The sequence below is a fragment of the Bos indicus genome, chromosome 10 (assembly GCF_029378745.1).
Source record: "Bos indicus isolate NIAB-ARS_2022 breed Sahiwal x Tharparkar chromosome 10, NIAB-ARS_B.indTharparkar_mat_pri_1.0, whole genome shotgun sequence".
In the NCBI taxonomy this organism is placed as follows: domain Eukaryota; kingdom Metazoa; phylum Chordata; class Mammalia; order Artiodactyla; family Bovidae; genus Bos; species Bos indicus.
The window spans coordinates 102,344,164-102,366,256 of record NC_091769.1 but is presented as its reverse complement, the minus strand read 5'-3'; the positions used below and the strand labels follow the sequence as shown (position 1 = coordinate 102,366,256).

Sequence of the window (22,093 nt, the reverse complement as noted above, 5' to 3'; positions counted from 1 at the left end):
GATGTACTGCCTTTCCCTCTGAAGATGTCATCAGCGGGCCTCAGGGGGCTTGTCCAGCCTCCTCCTGCGGGAGCTAGCCCCCCTGCCAGCACGCAGAGGTCTTTGAGAGACCCCCGTCTACGGCGTGCCGGTCTGTAGGGTGCCGGGAGCGCGCCCGTCCCTTAGAGAGACCCCCGTCTCCGGCGTGCCGGGAACGCGCCCGGCCCTTAGAGAGACCCCCGTCTACGGCGTGCCGGGAGGGCGCCCGGGCCTTAGACCCTCCTTCTGCAGGGTGCCGGGAGCGCGCCCGGGCCTTAGAGAGACCCCCGTGTACGGCGTGCCGGGAGCGCGCCCGGCCCTTAGAGAGACCCCCGTCTGCAGGGTGCTGGGAGCGCGCCTGGCCCTTAGAGAGACCCCCGTCTGCAGGGTGCAGGGAGTGTGCCCGGCCCTTAGAGAGACCCTTGCCTGCAGGGTGCTGGGAGCGCGCCCGGCCCTTAGACCCTCCGTCTGCAGGGTGCCGGGAGCGTGCCCGGGCCTTAGGGCCCCGTCTGCAGGGTTCCGGGAGCGTGCCCGGCCCTTAGAGAGACCCCCGTCTGCGGGGTGCCGGGAGTGTCCCCCCTCTGCAGTGAGCCCTCCTTGCCCTGCGCCTCGCTCTGGGGGCGCTCCCCTCACGGTCTGTTACGGAAAGTGTTTCGTTTTTGCTTCTTTTCTGAGTCAATCACCTCTTGTTGCCTTTGGTCGTTTTTTGGTTGTTTGCTCATTTCTGTTCTTAGTTTTTGTGTTTCTGCTTCAGGACTTTTTTTTCCTCCTCATATCTCGAGTACTTGTGTGAAGATTTTAAATTCAGTTCGGAGTGTTGTGTTACTGTTTGCTTCAGCTTTGTGGCTTTTCTTTTGGAGGGGGACGGGTTCGTCAGTGGCGATGCTTTTATTAGCAGTTTCTGATTTTGTTTTAAACAGTAGTTTTCTGTGTCCGTGGCCTGCTTTTTGCGTTTTTGCGTATCTGCTCACCCCTTCTTAGAGAATTCCATAGTTCCGCCCTCCGCGCTTGTTGGGAGGTGCTGGGGCGGGGAGGGTGCGCCTGTTCTCTGGTGGGACCCTCGCCTTCCCTCCTCTCGGTCCTTTCCCTTGACTGCCAGTTTCCTAGGCGCCTCCCCTTCCCCTGCTGGTCTGCCCTCCGGAGATGTGCGTGCCTGATTTCTGTCGGATCCACTGCCTCTCGAGCCTCTTTTCGAGCCGGCCCTTGCAAAGTGTGCAGCATTCTAGTCTTATCCTTGGGCCTTTCTGGGCATGCTTCTGCTTTGTCTCCCCCTGCTCTTTTTCAGTGGCTCTCAAGTGTCCCTCCCTGTCTTTAAACCTGCAGACTTTCTGTGGGGTTGGTGGGAACTCTGCTCAATGGGGTCCGTTTTTCAGTCACCGGTCATTGGAAGCTTGTAGAGTTCTGTCTCCTGCTACTGCTCCAGGCGTGGGTCATGTGTGGTTTCACTCCGTCTTTGTTGGTTTTATGGTGCTGTGTATTTTGTTTATTTCTTTCTGTGGACCTGTTTTTAAATTCTTTTTTGAATTTGTTGCAGTCATGCATCCATTTTGTGTGTTGGCGTTCTGGCTGCCAGGCCTGTGGGCTCCTGGCTCCACAGCTAAGGATCACACCAGCACTGCTTGCGCTGGAAGGCCAAGTCTTAGCCGCTGGACCGCGAGGGAAGGCCCTATTTTGACTTTTTTGTTTATTTACTCTTGAGGGTATATGAGAAAATTTGGAATCTGGTGCCTTCATTCCCCTTAACCCAGAAGTTTCTCCGTTCTTTACAGACTCAGCTCAGGCTCCACCACCTTCTCTTCCTTGGCGTTTTCCGGTTCCCAGGCTCTGGTACTTGCTGCTTCCTTGTGTTCCTGACCTTCGGCCTCTCTAATTGCAGGTGTTTTATTGCATTGTAATTATATACTTGTCTCCCCTCCCCCATCAAATTGTGACTGTCTTTTGGCAGCAAACCTTGTATTTCTTTTTTGTGATACATAGTGGCACCCACTAATTGGATTAATTTATTTAAAACAGAATAGAAGCACAGTCAGTGGATGGAAGTCAGCTCTATCCACTGTGAATAATGTGAATATTTTTGGATCATAGTGAACTTTAGTTTTAAAAGAAGATAAGTAAAAAACTATGAATAATGATCAGGTTTATATTATAATCAGTTCAGTCGCTCAGTCATGTCTGACTCTTTGTGATCCCGTGTACTACAGCACGCCAGGCCTCCCTGTCCATCACCAACTTCCAGAGGTTGCTCAAACTCATGTCCATCAAGTCAGTGATGCCATCCAACCATCTTATCCTCTGTCGTCATAATACTAAAGTTTAAGATAATAAGATTACCACTTTTTCCCACAGAGCTTAGAATGTTAATTGATTGACTTTTGAAAATAGAAATATCTTTAATAAATACTTTTTCTAATATTGCTGAATAGTTAAAAGTCTAGAATCTGAAATGATTCATGGTTTCTTTTTTAAAAAAAAAGAATATCTATGAAAAGATTCTGCAAAATTACTGGGTTTAAAATTTTTTTAATTTTTTTAAATTATGAAACTATGATAGTACATTTATAGGAGGCTTGGAAAATACAGAACAAGATTCCATATAGTTCAACTATGCTATGCTATGCTATGCTAAGTCACTTCAGTCGTGTCCGACTCTGTGTGACCCCATAGACGGCAGCCACCAGGCTCCCCCGTCCCTGGGATTCTCCAGGCAAGAACACTGGAGTGGGTTGCCATTTCCTTCTCCAGTGCAGGAAAGTGAAAAGTGAAAGCGAAGTCGCTCAGTTGTGTCCGACTCTTAGCGACCCCGTGGACTGCAGCCTACCAGGCTCCTCCAGCCATGGGATTTTCCAGGCAAAAGTACTGGAATGGGGTGCCATTGCCTTCTCCGAGTTCAACTATATATTACCATTATTTCTTTAAGTATATAAGTTAAGATTTTTAGTTGGAGTTTCAATATCGAACTCTCAAAAATTAGTAGAATGTATATACAGAGAAGTAGAAGAATATAGTTGACCCCAAATTACAGTTTTTAATGGATCATTTTAATATTCAAGTGACTTTCTACCTTTTTGCTATACAAGATGTGTTTGGGTGCCATGTGACTGAAATTCCACATACCAGCGGAAAAGACAAAATTGGATTCTTAAGTGCACAGCACTGGGTTACCTGACTGAGTTTGGAAATAGGAGTGTCAAAATTCATCTTCTGCTCAGTTTTTAGCACCGTGTAAAGATCTTGTTTTTGCTTAAAAAAAAATTATTTATTTTTAATTGAGGGATAATTTCTCTGTGCTTTTTTTGAATTGGTTTTGAAATAAAGAATTTGACAATATGGATGTACATCCTTAAGAAAACTAGGTATGTGGAAATGAAGACCCTTTACCTAATAATTAGTAAGTATTCTATTGATACAAATTTGTTCTTTTTTCCTGTCCAACTGTAAACATTTTTATCACGAGGGCTATTTCTTCTCAGACCGAGGGGTCCACTTAACCCATTTGTTCTACATTTGGTATTATGGGCCATGATTATTAGATACAAAAATCAAGTAGGATTTTGAAGATTTAAAAAGAAATCTATAGGACTGCATTGTAGGAATTCCAAACAACCCCTATCTCATTCAGAATTCTCTATAGAGAGGTGTTGTAAACAGGCATAGTGCATCAGCTCACTCATGTACAGGTCAGATGGGAAATTTGCCTCTGTAAATGAGTTTGTTCAGAAAATGGATTTGTTGGTTTTTATATTCTGAAACTAAAAAGGAAAAAAGACAAAGGGAACATAATAGATAGTCGTCTGATATTTGTGTGCCATAAGGAATAGTGTTCTTTCCAGTGTTTTTTTAATTGCAAGATGATTTTCTTTAGTTCTTCTAATTGTGTGATAATTTTTGAATTGTGCTAGTCTGTATTTTGACTATGTATTTGCTCTTTTCAAAAGAAATGGTATGCAAGCCACATGGCACTAGAACTATGGAGTAATTTCTTTGGAAACATTTTGGTTTCAGGTGGACATTACAAGAAGACATTTGACCCTACTGTTCTTAGCAATGTTCCCTGTAAGCCATTCAAAAGATTGTGAGCGCAGATACGGAGAACAAACCCATGGTTCCCAGTGGAAAGAGGGACGGGGAGGGGCAGGAGATGGGTATCAGCTTAAGAGGCACAAACTACTGTGTGTAAAATACATAAGCTGCAAGGACGTATTGTACAGCACAGGGCAAGTAGTAGTAGTATTTAATAACAAGAGTACACGGAGTATAATCTAGGAAATTTTGAATCACTGTGTTGTGCACTCTAAATCAATTATGCCTTAATTAAAAAATGTAAATAAATAAATACCCATCTTATTAAAAATTTTTTTAAAGATTTGTGAGCAGACCACTTCGATCTTGAGACTGGTCCTGAGACTTCCATGCATTACCTCAGTTGTGATCACTGTTAGCAGTGGTATGAGATTGGTGGGCGCTTTACCTGTATGTTCTGTTAAACCGCCAGCGACCCTGTGTGTGCTGCAGACTGAGAGGACACCAGGGTAGGGGCTTCGAGCCAGCTCACACGTCTTGCAGGTGGCAAAGCTGGCTGTGAACTTAGACATCTGCGCTCCAGCAACTGCCCTGCCTGAACCTTTGTGTCTTTATGGCTGATTTTTCACCCTGTCTGAGAAGAGCGTGCCTTGACGTACTCATTTCTTTATTTCCCATCGTGGGGGTGGAAGGACAAGGGCGATGACGGTGAGGGTTGTTTTCAGGAACTGTCGGATTCTGTAGTTGTTAAAGAGGCCAGTTTTAAAAGCACGGGTCTTTTTCTGGTGTGTGTGGAGAGCAGACACTCGTGAACGTGCCCTCTAGTGCTATCTGATCTTACTATTTTGTGATGTTGGGTTCGTATCTGGTTTTCTTTTTTTAATGTATGTATCATTTGTTTATTTGCCTACTTAGCTGTGCCAGGTCTTAGTTGAGGCGTGAGGGATCTTTGTCTTCCTTGTGGCATTAAGGGTCTTCAGTGCAGCGTTCGGGCCTTTAGCCGAGCCGCGTCACTCTGGCATGCTGCGTGTTGGCGCTCCTGCCCCCACCAGGACCGCACCCCAGCTCCCTGCACTGGGAGTGTGGGGTCTCAGCCCCTCGACCACTAGGAAGCCCCCATGTCTGTCTTTTTCAAGAAGTTGTTACTGCTGCTGCTGCTGAGTCACTTCAGTCGTGTCCGACTCTGTGTGACCCCATAGACGGCAGCCCATGAGGCTCCCCTGTCCCTGGGATTCTCCAGGCAAGAGCACTGGAGTTGGTTGCCATTTCCTTCTCCAATGCAGGAAAGAGAAAAGTGAGAGTGAAGTCACTCAATCGTGTCCGACTCTTAGCGACCCCATGGACTGCAGCTCACCAGGCTCCTCTCCATGGGATTTTCCAGGCAAGAGTACTGGAGTGGGTTGCCATTGCCTTCTCTGAAGTTGTTACTAGTTCAGTTGAAACTTTATGTAACCATTATCCTGAATGTAGTTTTTGTCATCCCAGTTGTGTTTTTATACTTTTACAACATAAGTATATGTGCATAAATTACAGTGCGTAATAATATTTTGCATGTCTTTCTTTTTACCTGTGTGGTGCGGTCAGTCTCTGTCGTGTCCAACTCTTTGCGATCCTGCGGGCCATAGCCCACCAGGCTCCTCTGTCCATGGGATTTTCCCAGCAAGAATGCTGGAGTGGGTTGCCGTTTCCTCTTCCAGGGATCTCTTTACATAAATACGACATCATATAATATACACATCCTTAGCAAACATACGCAGGCCTATTATGTGTATCCTTCATTGCTGCATTAAAAGTGAGAGTTGTTTGTATGGCCATCTGTAACTTTTATCAATTTATTTTTGTTACTCTATGATGTTCCACTGTATGATTATATCATAATGTCTTTATTCATTGTCCTGTTAGTGGATATTCAGGGTTTTAATTTTTTCTGTCATGCAGCGATCTTGTCTATGGCATTGTTTACGTGTCCACTTATATATGTGCAAGAGTTTATAGTGTATACCTAGGAATAGAATCACTGCTCTGTGGGTCTGCACAGCTTTTATTTTATTCAGTGTTGCCAAACTGCTTTCCAGATTGATTGTACTGGGTCATAGTCCCACCAGCAGGACACGAGAGTTCATTTTACTTGTCGCCTCTTGGTTTTACATTTTTAAATTGATTTGATGGGGGTAAAATAGTCTCTCTTTTTGCAGTGTCATTTCCCTGAATACTGATAGGCTTAATAGAATTCTCGAAAAATGTAAATAAAAATGAGGCAAAACAAAAATATAAAAGATTTCTTGACCATTTGGTTTCCCTCTTTTGTGAAACTGCCCTGTCATTTACCCCCTTACTTAAAATTTTTTTTTTTAATTGGATTGCTTTTCTTTGTTTGAAAGGAGCCCATTTTCTGTGATTACATGCTCTGTGTCCCTAACTTCTTAGACAGCATTTTGGATATAATTTAACCCTTTTAAAAATGACTGAACAACATTATTGTGCTGTTTAGATAGCAGTGCGGAAGGTATGTGAGACTGTTGGTGATCTGGTCCTCAGTGGCTGGACTGCTGTGCCTTTTAGAATTACCCTTTACTTTTGTAAGCACGTTCTTTTTCTTCCCTCGCTTCTTTTCTTCTCTTGTTTCCCTTCTTGATGCTTCCAGTGCATTTCGTCGCTTCTCTGCTGTCTGGTTTTAGATAAAATTATCTGGGTGAGGTTCCAAGAATTGTGTTGTTTTTGGGCAGTGAATGTGCTGTGATGCGCTGCCTTCTTCGTATCTGGGGAGGCCCCTGAGGTTAGTCCCAGGTGCATGTGGGCTTGGACTTGGACTCTGGGTGAGTGCATGTGCTGAACAGTGACTTCGGGGTTAGTGTGAGCAAGGCTCCGTCTTAGCAGAAATGATAAGCTTTTGAGACTGGCATGTATTACTGTAAATCCACATGAAAATTATCTTTTAAAATTCTAGATTACAACTTTTCAGAGTAAAATTTTTTTTCTCTTCTGGGTTTCTCAGTGTTGCTAGAACAGTATAGAAATCTTTCAGACGTTTATGTGTTTGGTCGGGCCTCTACTCCAGTACTTTTGCCTAGAAAATCCCATGGATGGAGGAGCCTGGTAGGCTGCAGTCCATGGGGTTGCTAGAGTCGGACACGACTGAGCGACTTCACTTTCACTTTTCACTTTCATGCTTTGGAGAAGGAAATGGCACCCCACTCCAATGTTCTTGCCTGGAGAATCCCAGGGACGGGGAAGCCTGGTGGGCTGCCGTCTATGGGGTCGCACAGAGTCGGACACGACTGAAGCAACTTAGCAGTAGCAGCCACTGTGCTTAACATTAATTGTTAAGGTTTTAATATTCCCACTGGCTAGTCTGAAACATTTTTTTATTCCCCTGTTGCTTTGGCATTAAAATTCTATGAGGACAGAGATTCTGTCTGTTCCTCACAATTGAATCTGATCACCTAGAGTAGTCTGGAACATGATAGATACTCAGATATTTGAGGGAATGCACAGTGGAGTGAATTCCACTGTCCTTATTTTTTTAGTAACAAGCCCAGTTAGTTGACTTAAAAAGATTAATAAGATTATTTTATATTTGTTTCAATTACTTTCTTTCTGCCTTAAATTATCTGCCTGTTTTTCTGTCTTTTCTGTTTTTTTTTTTTTGTACTGTGTTAAAGGATGAATCTGATCCCTGTGTGGTTAAAAAAATTATTTAAACTATGGAATAGACTAGAAAATTTAAAAGTGTACGTAAAGTATCAGGAATAATGCTACAACAGTCATCCGAGAATCTCTTTCTATCACAGATGTTGGGTTGGCCAAAAAGTCTGTTTGGGTTTTCATAAGATGTTGCAGAAAAACCTGAAGGAACGTTTTGGCCAACTCAATACAGTATCTTCCCCAAGGTCACAAGTCTGGTAGTTTATGTGGTTGAGATTAGAAAACAGGTCTTTTTAGTTCAGGAGCACTTGCTTTACTTGAAACTTCTCAGTACTTTCCCTTCATATTTGCTTGTGCTATTTCTCTTTTTTAAATTGAAGTACAGTTGCTTTACACTATTGTGTTAGGTTCAGGTGTACAGCATAGGATTCAGTCATTTTTACAGTTTATGTTCCTTCAGAGGTGACTCCGAGATACTAGGACATACTTCCCTGTGCTCTGCGGTGTATCCTCACTGCTTATCTGCTTTATACACAGTAGTCTGTATCTGTTAGTGTTGGTGTTGTTTAGTCACTAAGTCACGTCTGACTCTTCGAGACCTCATGGACTTAGCCCACGGCTCCTCTGACCACGGGATGTCCCAGGCAAGGATTCTGGAGGGGTTGCCATGTCCTTCCCCTGGGCGCCTTCCTGACTGGGGTCAAGTCTGGGACTCCCTCGTTGGCAGGCGGATTTTTTGCTGCTGAGCCACCAGGGAAGCCCGTATCAGTTAATCCCATACCCTTAATTTGTCCCTCCTTCTTTCCCTCGCTCCTTCGGTGACGACGAGTTTGTTTTCCTCATCTGTAGAGTCTGTTTCTGTTTTGTGTGGTAGTTCTTTATTTTTTTTTTTGTTTTGTGTGGTAGTTCTTTAATGTGGAAGGGACATTTTTGTTAAAACTCGCTCAGTTCTGCAGGCCCCATGGCAGCCCGTGGAAGCTGTCCCGCGTGTTTCGGCTAGACATAATCTCTCCTTCCTCTGACGTCCCCACATTTTGACAGCGGTGCATTTTATTGGGTATTATGGTTCTTCTTTGGCAAAGTTTACTCTGTTAGATAATAAGCTTTGGGGGAGTTGTTTTCTTCGTCTTGGTTTCCTAGTGCCTATCATAATTAGCATAAGAAGACTGGTTCCCAGGTCCTCTTATAATAACTGGTAAGAGAAGACTCAGCGTCAGTGGTTTAAGTAAAGAAGGTTGAAAAGAAGACAGCATGTGGCGAGGCCTCCCCGCGCCCCTGGGCATCCAGGCTCCTGCTGGCTGCTCCGCTGGCCTCAGCGTGTGACCTCTCTGCTCTGTGCTGACGTTGACCGTCCAGACTCAGACAGGAATGTGGGGCAAGAGGAAGAGACTTTCCGTCTGTGAGGTGTTTGCTTCCTATGTAGGATTTGAATCCTCCTCAGGAGACATTTTTGTGTGTTTTTGGCTTTGGCTATGCAGCGTCACGTGGCCATCCTTTTGCAAGGGCGGCTGTGAAATGGAATATGTATTCTCAGCCTCTCAAGACAAGGGAAATGGTGATTGAGAATGGTGGTGAGTAGACCTGTATATAGTATCTGCCATAAAGAGGACTTGATAAATACTCTTTATTTAATTTGAAAAATTTTATCAAAAGTAATCCATGTATGTACTTAGTCAGATAAGACTATAAAGTAAGATCCGCAGCCCCTGACCCTCGTCTGCAGTTCCATCTCTGGTTTCTGCTTTCTTCTATTGTAACATGGTCTGCCAGCTGAGAAGTGGCACCGTGCAGCTCTTCAGTCTGCAGTTTTAGACCTCCTTTATTTATTTGTTCACTGTTTAACAGGCTTCCCTGGCGGCTCAGGTGGTAAAGAATCTGCCTGCAATGCAGGAGACTCGCATTCTATCCCTGGGTCAGGGAGATCCCCTGGATAAGGAAATGACAGCCCACTCCAGTATTCTTACCTAAAGAATCCCATGGACAGAGGAGCCTTGTGGGCTGCAGTCCATGGGTTAGCAAAGAGTCGGACCTGACTGAGCGACCAACACTTTCACTTTCACCTAATGAAGTTACGGTTCTGGTTGAATCCATATTCAGTCTTTACTTGCTGTCTAAATATTCATAGCTGAGCCAAGTATTTGTTTTTTGTTTTTGTTTCCTTCTTTGTATAAATTTTTTCCCCAGAGTTAAATTACCCCCGTCTTTCCATTCAGTTACTTTTCTTTGAGTCTCTAAGTGCCCCCACCTGTTCTAGCAGCTCTGTGAATTCCTCTTCTGTGTGATTTTCTGTAGATGAGACAACCCTTTTTCCTGGAGACTTTCCTTCTGAGCCCTCTGTTGTCATCCATGTGGACTAGTTACTCTCAGCTACTGTGTGATTGTCGTTGTGAGACTTCCCTTCACTGTCATCTTGAGAATGATGTGTTTAATCCTTTTTTTTCCTAGATCTTAAAGATTTTTTTGATCTTCAAATGTCTTGATTATGTTCTCATATGTGTGATAGCATTACTTGTTTACCTTACTGTTTGGGAGCATGTTTTTATTTTGGAAGACTAGGATGTAGGAACACTTTTACTCTCTTGAATTTGGAAATCAGTAGATGATTTCTTTCCAGTGACTCTTAGCAACAGTCAGTGTCCATTGTGCACTTCCTATCTGTGTTGTTGTTTAGTTACTCGGTCGTGTCTGACTCTTTTGAGACTTCATGGACTGTAGCCTGCCAGGCTCCTCTGTCCATGGAATTCTCCAGGCAGGAATACTGGAGTGGGCTGCCACTTCCTTCTCCAGGGAATATTTGTGACCCGGGAGAACGAACCTGCATCTCCTGCATTGCAGGTGGATTCTGTACCACTGAGCCGCCAGGGAAGTCCTTCGTGGCATCATTCTAAGTGGTATACATTCATGTCTTGTTTAATCTGTACAGTATCTCATTTGGACCAAATACTGCGTTTCCTAAGGATTTTGAATTTTTTTTAACCCTTCTTTATCCCCAGAGCAGATCCTGTAGGACCAGTACTATTAATGTCCTCACTCTACAGATGTAGGTACAGGGGTACAGAGAGAGAAGTTGGGCAGCTTGTCTGAGAACGCACAGCTGGAGCTGGTGCCTGAATTCTAACCTGCACAGTGAAATTCTAGGCCACTGCTGTTCTAGATAGCTCTACGCAGTGCCTACGTGTAATTAGAACTGGTTAGATATTTGTAGAATAAACATTTTAAAGTACACTCTGGGTTTTCATTTTTTAAATTAAAATGTATTTTAACAGATATACTTTCTTGCTTAGCTGTTGACTACTTCTTTTCTTTGTGAAATTTTAATATTTTTTATTTTCCCATTATTTTCAGAGTCAATTTCAATATAATAAATGAGGACAGCTTCATATAGTGGAAACCTACTTTTTAAAAGCTAGTATGTTTTATCCACATTTTAATGGTTATAGAAAATGGAAGGCAATAATAAAGCAAATAATGGGAAAACAAAATTGAATTTTTTATGTCATTTCCCATGAGGAACATATGGGTGTTCAATTTTTTATTCTTGTAATATTCCTTTAAAAGGTCCTCTTACAGGCATACAACAAAGAACAAGTAAGTCTTTTCTACGGTTAATCTTTCACTATGGATGTCCTTGAATTTTTAAAAAATGATTATGCTTATCAGTGTAGTGTTGTTCAGATACTGTAGCTACTTTAAAACTTGCCTTTTTATCTCCCAGGTGTGTAAGCCAAGTTAGAGAGCTGTGATGAGCACAGGTTAGACACATGCCCTGCTTTGTATTTACCACCCCATCAGCTGTGCTGGTGTTTTCATGCTAAGAAAGAAGGTAAATTAACAACATCTAAATATATATTTGGACTTCCCTGATGGCTCGGCCTTGTAAAAAATCCACCTGCAGTGTGGGAGACCTGATTTAGAGAAGCATCTGAGTATATAAACAGAAGCCTAAGTGTGCACATATTTGTTGTTCCTTTTATTAATAAAAATCCAGGCTTTCCTGGTGGCTCAGATGGTAATCTGCCTGCAGTGTGCGAGACCAGATTTGATCCCTGGGTCAGGAAGACCCCCTGGAAAAGGGAATGGCTACCCACCCCAGTATTTTTGCCCGAAGAATTCCATGGACAGAGGAGCCTGATGGGCTACAGTCCGTGGGGTTGCAAAGAGTCAAACATGATTGAGTGACTAACACTTTTACTTACTAAAATCCGGGCCGATTCTGTTCATAAGGGTATTATGGACACAGTCATCTTCCATAATTTAAAGTTGGCAATAACTTGCTTTGGCCACAGCTAAATTTGTTTGATGAGAGCTCTAATTAAGGCATTTTAGTTGCTGTCATTTAGCCAACTAAAATATTGCATATATTTGACAGATCTTATTTGGATTTACTGTTATTTGAATTTCATTAGAATGTGATTTCTTTGATTTTAATATTGAGTCAATCTAGTTTTCACATGCTAAGAAGTACATTTGCTTATTGCAGTTAGCAGAAATATTCAGGAATATTTCAGGTTTAAGATGAAGCTTCTGTTACACAGATTTCTGGTTCTCCTCTGGCACAAGGTGGGTCCATTTGTGCTTGGTAGAATCACTTGACCAGTTTTGGCCAACAAAATTGATCGGCGGTTCCGTGTAAGGCATTTAACTTGTGCGTTTAACTGCCAGTGTGACGCCCTTCAAATACTTTATCCCTCTGTTTCCTCAGCTCTTGGTACTTTAGACAGTGGTTTCTCTGTGATGCTGGGTACCGTAGTAAAGAAGAGGTGGAACAGAACCCTGGGCGACCCACAACGGCCATGCAGGAGAAGTGAGAAACTGTTGTTTTCAGCCACTAGGGTGATACGTTGCTGTGATATAATTTAGATGATTGAGTGATAAAATTTACTTTAGGGAAAGTCTTACCTCAGAAAATTTTAAGACTGTGAAGCCGCAAATAATCCATCACTTTTTAAGATAGAAAGGGTAGTGGCATTTAACTTTCCGTTGCCCGTCAGGTAGAGGTGGGGTTGAAGGGTTTTAAACTTACGTAACATCCTCTGAGAGACTTGCAGACCAAGCTGGAAACTTTGTTTGCCTTGAGGATTTTTTGTTGTTTTTTTTGAAACTCCAGAAATGATACTTTTAACAGTGAACAAGAATAGATATTCTCTGTCTGGTAATGACAGTTGCCTGATTCCAAATCTCCATATACTCCCCCCCACCCCTGCCAACCCCCATATCAGCAAGAAGCTCAAATAAAACCACCTGTGACTGCACCTCCAACTTTGCTGGGAGATGGAGAAGCCATCATCTTCAGGTTACATCACAGTCGGGTGGGAAAAAGCAGCGAATCCCAGTGGAGCTCCTGTTGCCGCAGTCCCATGGGGGATGGAGGGGGAAGGTCATCTTGAGAGACTCTTGAAAGAGAAAGACAGAGAAACAGAAAACAGACAAAACACAGGCAAAAGGTAACCCTCAGAAAGAGAAGGTGTCAACAGCATGTGCAAAAATACTGCTTTGCACCAAGACTTGATAGGCCCTGGCTCTGGCTTAGGAAAAGGGCTTGAAAGTGAGCAGGATCAGAAGGGCAGTGTTAAAGAAGCTTTGCTTCTAGAGGAGAATAAATATGGAAAGTCACCTTGGGAATGTGGCCAGTGAAGAGAAAAAAGAAACGGAGAAAATTACAGATCTTGCGGAAGCAAAAGTTGCCCACAGTCCCTCCCCATCAGCCATGAAACAGAGTGATCCTCACTAAGCTGACTGAGGAAACCTGTACCTCACATGCACAGGAGCAGAAAAAAGGAATACAGAGCTTCTGTGAAAATAAAATAAAATGCAAATTAATGTTCCAGGTGGTGCAGAGTCTCCCCTGAATCCACATTATGCAGAAGGAAAGCTGGAATGAGTGCTCCCAACTGAGGAAATATCTTTAGAAAAGCAGCAGGGGGACTCCCCGGTGGTCCAGTGGCTACCATTCCTGCTTCCACTGCAGGGGGCCAGCTTCAGCCCCCGACTAGGGGAACTAAGATCCCACATGCCGCACAGCATAGCCAAAAAAAAGGAAGCCTTGGTAATGTTGAAAAAATACCTTGAATCAAATATTCAAAAATTAAGAAAGAAATGGACCAGAAAACAGAACGAAGTGCAGTGAGAGTTGATTGAACTCAGGGGGAAAAATGAAGAAAAAGACAGAATCATGTCAGAAATGAAGACTAAATAACCAAGTCCTGAAGGAAGAATAGATCAAAATGAAAATTTAATAAGTATTAAAGAAAAGCAAGGACGCAAATTTTTTCAAGTTAGATACAGAAAGAAAAAGAGGCCTGAGAGAAAGTAGTTGACGTGAAAGACAAAGTTGTCACGTGTACAACTGGCGTTCTTAAAGATAAAACTAAGCCATCTAAGAAATATAATTCCAAAAATAAAAGCAGACTTGAGTCTACATGTGGAAATGACCACTGGGTACTGGGAAAAACTAATCAGCTCTGAGACATATCCTAGTAATGCTATTACACTTTAAAGAGACATGCTCAGAGCTTCAGTCCAAAAGATGAACTAAATCGTACAATGGTAGGAATATTAGCTGATGTCAGACTTCTCAAAAGTGGCATCAGGGCAACACTGGAGCAACTTTTTTTACTTTTAAAGGAGCTTAAGGAAAGAAGGTGTGAGTCAGTTATATTCAGCTTTAAGATTAAAACTACAGAAAAGTTTTGAGTATTCAGGAACTCAGAAAGTACCTTACATAGGGAGTCTTCCTGAGGAATGTGCTGGACAGTGAGTTTCATCTAAAGAGGTGGAAAAAGCTCTGAATAATGAGCACTTAATATTTAGTTACAGAGCTCAGACTGAATAAAAAATGGGAGCCACGGATAGAATGGTTTGTAAGCCTTAAATTATATTGTTTATATAACTACTTGTAATTTATATTGCATAAGTAGGCTTAGACCATAAGTATGTATACGTTTGTTCCCAATTTTAGATTCGATTTCAATTTTACTTGCGGTCACAGTAAAAATACAGTTCTTTGAGCTGTAGCAGAACTCAGAACCCCTCACACCGTGGAAGCATGCGCCAGTGAGCTGTAGTACACAGAAGCGGAGCTCAGAACCCCTCACACCGTGGAAACGTTGGCCAATCCCAGCCTTTACTCCCAGTCGTAAAAGGCGGTAGGAAAGTGGTATAGGGCCCGGTCCCTTAAATTTCTTAGCCTCTTTTCCGCTTCAGCTCCACCAGGTATCCTGTAGTTGCCGACATCCTGATACTTATTGGAGGACACAGGGAGGTGAGTTCTCAGGTTGTTTGAGGACAAGTGGCTTAGTGATGGCATGTCAATCATCTGGGCACATGGGCATTGTTGCTGTGCTTCACATTCCATCCGTTCAACGCTGTAACATTTGGGTTTCATCATTCAGAGTTAGATCGTTCGTTACTCTTGTACTTCCTGTAAATTGACTATATGCTTTTTAGTTCATTTGTGGTGACTTAAACTAGCTTTTGAACTGTGGTGTTAGAGAAGACTCATGAGAGTCCCTTGGACTGCAAGGAGATCAAACCAGTCCATTCTAAAGGAAATCAGTCCTGAATATTCATTGGAAGGACTGATGCTGAAGCTGAAGCTTCAATACTTTGGCCACCTGATGTGAAGAACAGACTCATTGGAAAAGACCCTGAGGCTGGGAAAGATTGAAGGCGGGAGGAGAAGGGGACAACAGAGGATAAGATGGTCGGATGGCATCACTGACTCAATGGACATGAGTTTGAGCAAGCTTCGGGAGTTGGTGATGGACAGGGAGGCCTGGCGTGCTGCAGTCCATGGGGTCGCAAAGAGATGGACACGGCTGAGCGACTGAACTGACTGACTGAAACTAGTGAATAAGAAATAAGCTCAAATAATTTCACACACAAATAATTCTTGCAGTTGGAGATTGTAAGGAAATGATCATACACCAGTTGAATGAAGAATCCCTGCCAATATTTTGAAACACGCATGTCACAGATGTGTAAAACATGTCTTTGTACAGTATAAGTTCTTATACAATGAAAGTATTTGCATAGCAGATTTAAATATGTGTGTGCATACCTATATATAAAATGATATAAGCATTTATTTCCTAGTTCTGTCCATGAAAGAGCCTAGAAGGCAAGATATGCCAGTAGCAATGAGCACAACTGACACCCAGTCTTGGTTTCTAATACCATTTCCCATTAAAAGGAATCAAGGCCAATTAAGAGAAAGCAAGGAAGTGCTTAGAAAGGAAAGAGAGAAAATGAAGGGGTTCTGTCTGAAGGGTAGAGAAGCCAGCTTGAAGCTGTTTCCACTGACCAAATATGGGTCAACAGGGCAAGAATGAATTTTAACTCATTGAAAAAAAGGTAATCCATGAAGAGTCTGGTGATAGGTAGGAAGAAGGGAGGATTCTTCTCAGTCTGGTGCTGACTGATAAGTTTGGAAGGGTGAAAAATTATTATTTTGTAATGACGATAGTATACAGGTCAGGAAGCAACAGTTAGAACTGGACATGGAACAACAGACTGGTTCCAAATAGGATAAGGAGTACGTCAAGGCTGTATATTGTCACCCTGCTTATTTAACTTATATGCAGAGTTCATCATGAGAAACGCTGGGCTGGAAGAAGCACAAGCTGGAATCAAGATTGCTGGGAGAAATATCAATAACTTCAGATATGCAGATGACCATCCTTATGGCAGAAAGTAAAGAAGAACTAAAGAGCCTCTGATGAAAGTGAAAGAGGAGAGTGAAAAAGTTGGCTTAAAGTTCAACATTCAGAAAACGAAGATCATGGCATCTGGTCCCATCACTTCACGGCAGACAGATGGGGAAACAGTGGGAACAGTGTCAGACTTTATTTGGGGGGGCTCCAAAATCACCGCAGATGGTGATTGCAGCCATGAAATTAAAAGACGCTTGCTCCTTAGAACGAAAGCTAAGACCAACCTAGACAGCATATTAAAAAACAGAGACATTACTTTGCCAACAAAGGTCCGTCTAGTCAAGGCTATGGTTTTTCCAGTAGTCGTGTATGGATGTGAGAGTTGGACCATAAAGAAAGCTGAGTGCTGAAGAATTGATGCTTTTGAACTGTGGTGTTGGAGAAGACTCTTGAGAGTCCCTTGGACTGCAAGGAGATCCAACCTGTCCATCCTAAAGGAGATCAGTCCTGGGTGTTCATTGGAGGGACTGATGTTGAAGCTGAAACCCCAATACTTTGGCCACCTGATGCAAAGAGTTGACTCACTTGAAAAGACCCTGATGCTGGGAAAGGTTGAGGGCAGCAGGAGAAGGGGACGACAGAGGATGAGATAGTTGGATGGCATCATCGACTCGATGGACATGGGTTTAAGCAAGCTCCGGGAGTTGGTAATGGTCAGGGAGGCCTGGTGTGCTGCCCTCCATGGGGTTGCAAAGAGCAGACACGACTAAGCGGCTGAGCTGAACTGAACTGAGGGCACCTTAATGGCCCCAACTGGTGCCTGCATAATGGAGAAACTGGACAGCTCCTTGACTAAGTGAACAAACGAACGTCACCAGTGAGCAGCCAGCTGACCTCACATCTTCTGGTCGTGACACCTGAGAAGCACACATGATTTAAGTAGTGTTCTAGTTGTCACACAGGACTTGAATCATGAGGAACTGTTAGTCAAACAGAAGGTTCTATTTAAACAAACACGTCTGTTCTTCAGAAAACGTCAGTTATAAAAGACAAAGGTTGAGGACATCTTCAAGATTAAAGATTAAATGAGATTAAAGAGATAAATACAATATGTGATTATAAACTGGACTTTGTATGCAAGAAAAAAATGCTATTAAAGGATGTGTTAGGGTTCTCCAAGAAACAGAGCCAATAGAATATGTATACACAGAGAAAGAGATTTACCATAAGCAATTGGCTCATGTGACATGGAGGCAAATCTAAAGTCCACAGGGTAGGCCAGCAGGCTTGAAATCCAGAAGAGGCTCTGTTCCGATCAGAGAGTTCTCTCTTCCTTATGGGAGGCTGGTCTTTTTTGTTCTATTTGGGCTTTCAATTGATTGAATAAGACCCATCCACATTATGGAGGGCAGTCTGCTTTACTCAAAGCCCATAGATTTAAATGTTAATCAAAAACATCATCATAGAGACACCTAGAATAACGTCCGAATGGCCAAATATCTGGACGTCAGTACGCATCTCCTTAAACCATACTTAAACCCCAAATAAAAACAATAGCAAGGTCATACTTGCAGCTACTATTTTACAACTATCCTGTGTACGATGCAAAACACAATCAACCTTTCCTCAGAAGAGGATTCAAAGTTCCTGAGTGGTGTTTATTCTACTCCTTGTCACCCTGTAACTTAAATACTGTGAAATAAATTTAATACATCATGTTATATAAAGGGGTTAAGAGAGGGAAGAGAATAAAGATACTTGTTTTATACACACACACTTCCCCACAAACATATTATTAGTAGGGGAACAAAACAAGGAAGAAACAGCATATTACTAATCACAGAACAAAACAAGACGGACGATTACAGTCTTCGTTTCTGTAGCTGGTCACGTGGCCTCATCACCACTGCCTTCAGCCGTGTCCCAGAAAGGAGCCGCAGTGCTTTTGTGGCTGTCTGTATGGCACAGAGCCGTCTAAAGCAGGCCTGAGTCTCCTCTTCTCTGTCTGCCGGTCTTAGGGGCTCCTCGTGGGCCAGTGCTGCAGGCTGAGAGAGGGGGCAGTGGAGCAGGAGGGGCTCGGGCATGTGAGCTGCCTCCACACAGAGCGGAGCTGTGCCTTCAGCACCTGCTCAGTCCCAGTCACACGCTTGTCACTTCCTTCTGATGGTGGAGTGCTGCCATGCGCTCGTAACTTTATGGAGAACAAACTACTTTACCCAGAGTTCACCGATTTAAACAGTAATCTTACCCCACAGCACCATCACAGACAGACTCAGAAGAGTGTTTGACTTAATATCTGGGCACTCGGTGGTCCAGACAAGTTGACACGTAAAATTAGCCGTCACAAAGGACATCAAACGGTTGACACATCAGAAAAGGGACCATGCGTGCATGCTCAGTCACTCAGTCATGTCTGACTCTTTTATGACCCCATGGACTCACTGCAGCCTGACAGGCTCCCCTGTTCGTGGGATTCTCCAGGCAAGAATACTGGAATGGGGAGCCATTTCCTCCTCCAGCGGATGTTCCCAACCCAGGGATTGAACCCATGTCTCCGACGTTAGTAGGTGTTCTTTACCCCTGACCCATCTGGGAAGCCCAAATGGACCGTAGACTGTTTTATCAATATCAAACTTTCTGAATTTGATAACTATACTGAGGTTACTTAAGAGAATTTTTAGGAAAAGCACTCTGAACTACTAGGGTTTCCCTGGTGGCTCAGACAGTAAAGAATCTGCCTACAGTACGGGAGACCTGGGTTTTATCCTTGGGTTTGGAAGATCCCTTGGAGGAGGGCATGGCAACCTGCTCCAGTATTCTTGCCTGGAGAATCTGGTGGACAGAGGAGCCTGGTGGGCCACAGCCCATGGGGGTCACAGAGAGTCGGACATGAGTGAGCCACTAACACTTATACTTTTCATTCTGAACTGCTACAGGGTAGGATGCATGATGTGTGCAGTAATGTGTGTGTGTGTGTGTGTATGAATGTATGAGTAAGACAGAAGACAAATGTAGCAGAATGTTAAAAATTAGTGATTATGAATATGGGAATTGGCTGTTTTTGCAGCTTTGGATTTTGAAACCACTTTAAAATAAAAAGAAAAATTTAAATGATAGGGTACATTATTAAGAGGCACAGACAATCTGTACCTTTTTCATGGCAACATAATTGTGCTCACACCCTTGTCATAATTGCTCACCTTGGCATCAGGAAAATGGGATGCCCACTTCATCTTTGAAACAAAAAGAGGGGATGCAGGGGCGCACCTGCTCTCAAGCTGTGGTGTCTGTGAGTCCCTCTAGAGCCCTCTGGGACCTCTCTTCCACATCACAGAAGTGGGGTCAGAGCATGGCTGCATAGAAGAAAACACAGTGAAAGCTGAAATGGAGAGAGGCTGGGCCAAGGCAGGATGACTTTAGTTTCTTTGATCTCCAGCGTTCATGGCATTAAATTAGATAGTTCATCATGAATTAACATTTTTACAAGGTGGGATTGTGCTTGAAAAACGAGTTGGCAGCAGCCCTGTGAAAGTTTATAGCTGTAAGCACAGATTCCTGCAGTCTGATACGTGATTCACGGCTGCCGCATTTTAAGTGCTAATGGAAACGAGATTGGCACTCTTAGCATGTAGTATAGAAAAGAGAAAAAGGAAAGGGTGTTGATAAAGTCCTTTTTCACAATAGAATTAAATGCAGAGGTGACAGTAGACTCCGCCAAAGATGCAGAGGCTCGATACAGCCAGCAGAAACAAGACCGGGAGCCGACTGTGGCTCAGATCATGAGCTCCTTATCCCCAAATTCAGACTGAAATTGAAGAAAGTAGGGGAAACCACTAGATCATTCAGGTATGACCTGAATCAAATCCCTTACGATTATACAGTGGAAGTGAGAAATAGATTCAGGGTATTAGATCTGATAGAGTGCCAGAAGAACTATGGACGGAGGTTCATGACATTGTACAGGAGGCAGGGATCAAGACCATCCCCAAGAAAAAGAAATGCAAAAAGGGGAAATGGCTGTCTGAGGAGGCCTTACAAATAGCTGTGAAGAGAAGAGAAGCTAAAGGCAAAGGAGAAAAGGAAAGATAAACCCATTTGAATACAGAGTTCCAGAGAATAGCAAGGAGAGATAAGAAAGCCTTCCTCAGTGATCAGTGCAAAGCAATAGAGGAAAACAATAGAATGGGAAGGACTAGAGATCACTTCAAGAAAATTAGAGATACCAAGGGAACATTTCATGCAAAGATGGGCTCAATAAAGGACAAAAATGGCATGGACCTAACAGAAGCAGAAGATACTAAGAAGAGGTGGCAAGAATACACAGAACTGTACAAAAAAGATCTTCATGACCTAGATAATCATGATGGTGTGATCACTCACCTAGAGCCAGACATCCTGGAATGTGAAGTCAAGTGAGCCTTAGGAAGTATCACCACAAACAAAGCTAGTGGAGGTGATAGAATTCAGCTGAGCTGTTTCAAATCCTAAAAGATGATGCTGTGAAAGTGCTGCAGTCAATATGCCAACAAATTTGGAAAACTCAGCAGTGGCCACAGGACTGGAAAAGGTCAGTTTTCATTCCAATCCCAAAGAAAGGCAATGTCAAAGAATGTTCAAACTACTGCACAATTGCACTCATCTCACACGCTAGTAAAGTAATGCTCAAAATTCTCCAAGCCAGGTTTCAATAGTACATGAACCATGAACTTCCAGATGTTCAAGCTGGATTTAGAAAAGGCAGAGGAACCAGAGATCAAATTGCCAACATCTGTTGGATCATCGAAAAAGCAAGAGAGTTCCAGAAAAACATCTATTTCTGCTTTATTGACTACACCAAAGCCTTTGACTGTGTGGATCACAACAAACTGTGGAAAATTCTTGAAGTGATGAGAACACCCGACCACCTGACCTGCCTCCTGAGAAATCTGTATGCAGGTCAAGAAGCAACGGTTAGAACTGGACATGGAACAACAGACTGGTTCCAAATCGGGAAAGGAGTATGTCAAGGCTGTATATTGTCACCCTACTTATTTAACTTGTATGCAAAGTACATCATGAGAAACGCTGGGCTGGATGAAGCACAAGCTGAAATCAAGATTGCCGGGAGAAATATCAGGAACCTCAGATGTGCAGATGACACCACCCTTATGGCAGAAAGTGAAGAAGAACTAAAGAGCCTCTTGATGAAAGTGAGAGAGGAGAGTGAAAAAGTTGGCTTAAAGCTCAACATTCAGAAAACGCAGATCATGGCATCCAGTCCCATCACTTCATGGCAAATAGGTGGGGAAACAGTGGCAGACTTTATTTGGTTCCAAATATTGGTTTGGAATATTGGTTCCAAATATTTGATTCCAATTTATTGTTCCAAAATCACTGCAGATGGTGACTGCAGCCATGGAATTAAAAGACGCTTACTCCTTGGAAGGAAAGTTATGACCAACCTAGACAGCATATTGAAGAGCAGAGATGTTACTTTGTCAACAAAGGTCCATCTAGTCAAGGCTATGGTTTTTCCAGTGGTCACATATGGATGTGAGAGTTGGACTATAAAGAAAGCTGAGTGCCGAAGAATTGATGCTTTTGAACTGGGGTGTTGGAGAAGACTCTTGAGAGTCCCTTGGACTGCAAGGAGATCCAACCAGTCCATCCTAAAGGAGATCAGTCCTGGGTGTTCTTTGGAAGGAGTGATGCTAAAGCTGAAACTCCAATACTCTAGCCACCGGATGCTAAGAGCTGACTCATTAGAAGAGACCCCGATG

The 22,093-nt window shown here is 43.1% G+C and overlaps 1 protein-coding gene across 6 annotated transcripts in view; it reads left to right on the top strand.

Annotated features, from left to right (window-relative positions):
* Positions 1 to 22,093, top strand: part of RPS6KA5 (ribosomal protein S6 kinase A5) — a 196,289-nt gene that overhangs the window by 21,686 nt on the left and 152,510 nt on the right. The window contains exon 1 of one of the 6 annotated variants that reach the window (XM_070798029.1): positions 5,419 to 9,254. The exons of the other annotated variants lie outside the window; for them this stretch is intronic. Within the exon in view, the coding sequence (XP_070654130.1) occupies positions 9,206 to 9,254 (49 nt within the window). The 5' untranslated portion in view covers positions 5,419 to 9,205. Of the gene's footprint in view, positions 1 to 5,418; positions 9,255 to 22,093 lie in introns of those variants that run through there. 6 annotated transcript variants of the gene reach the window in all.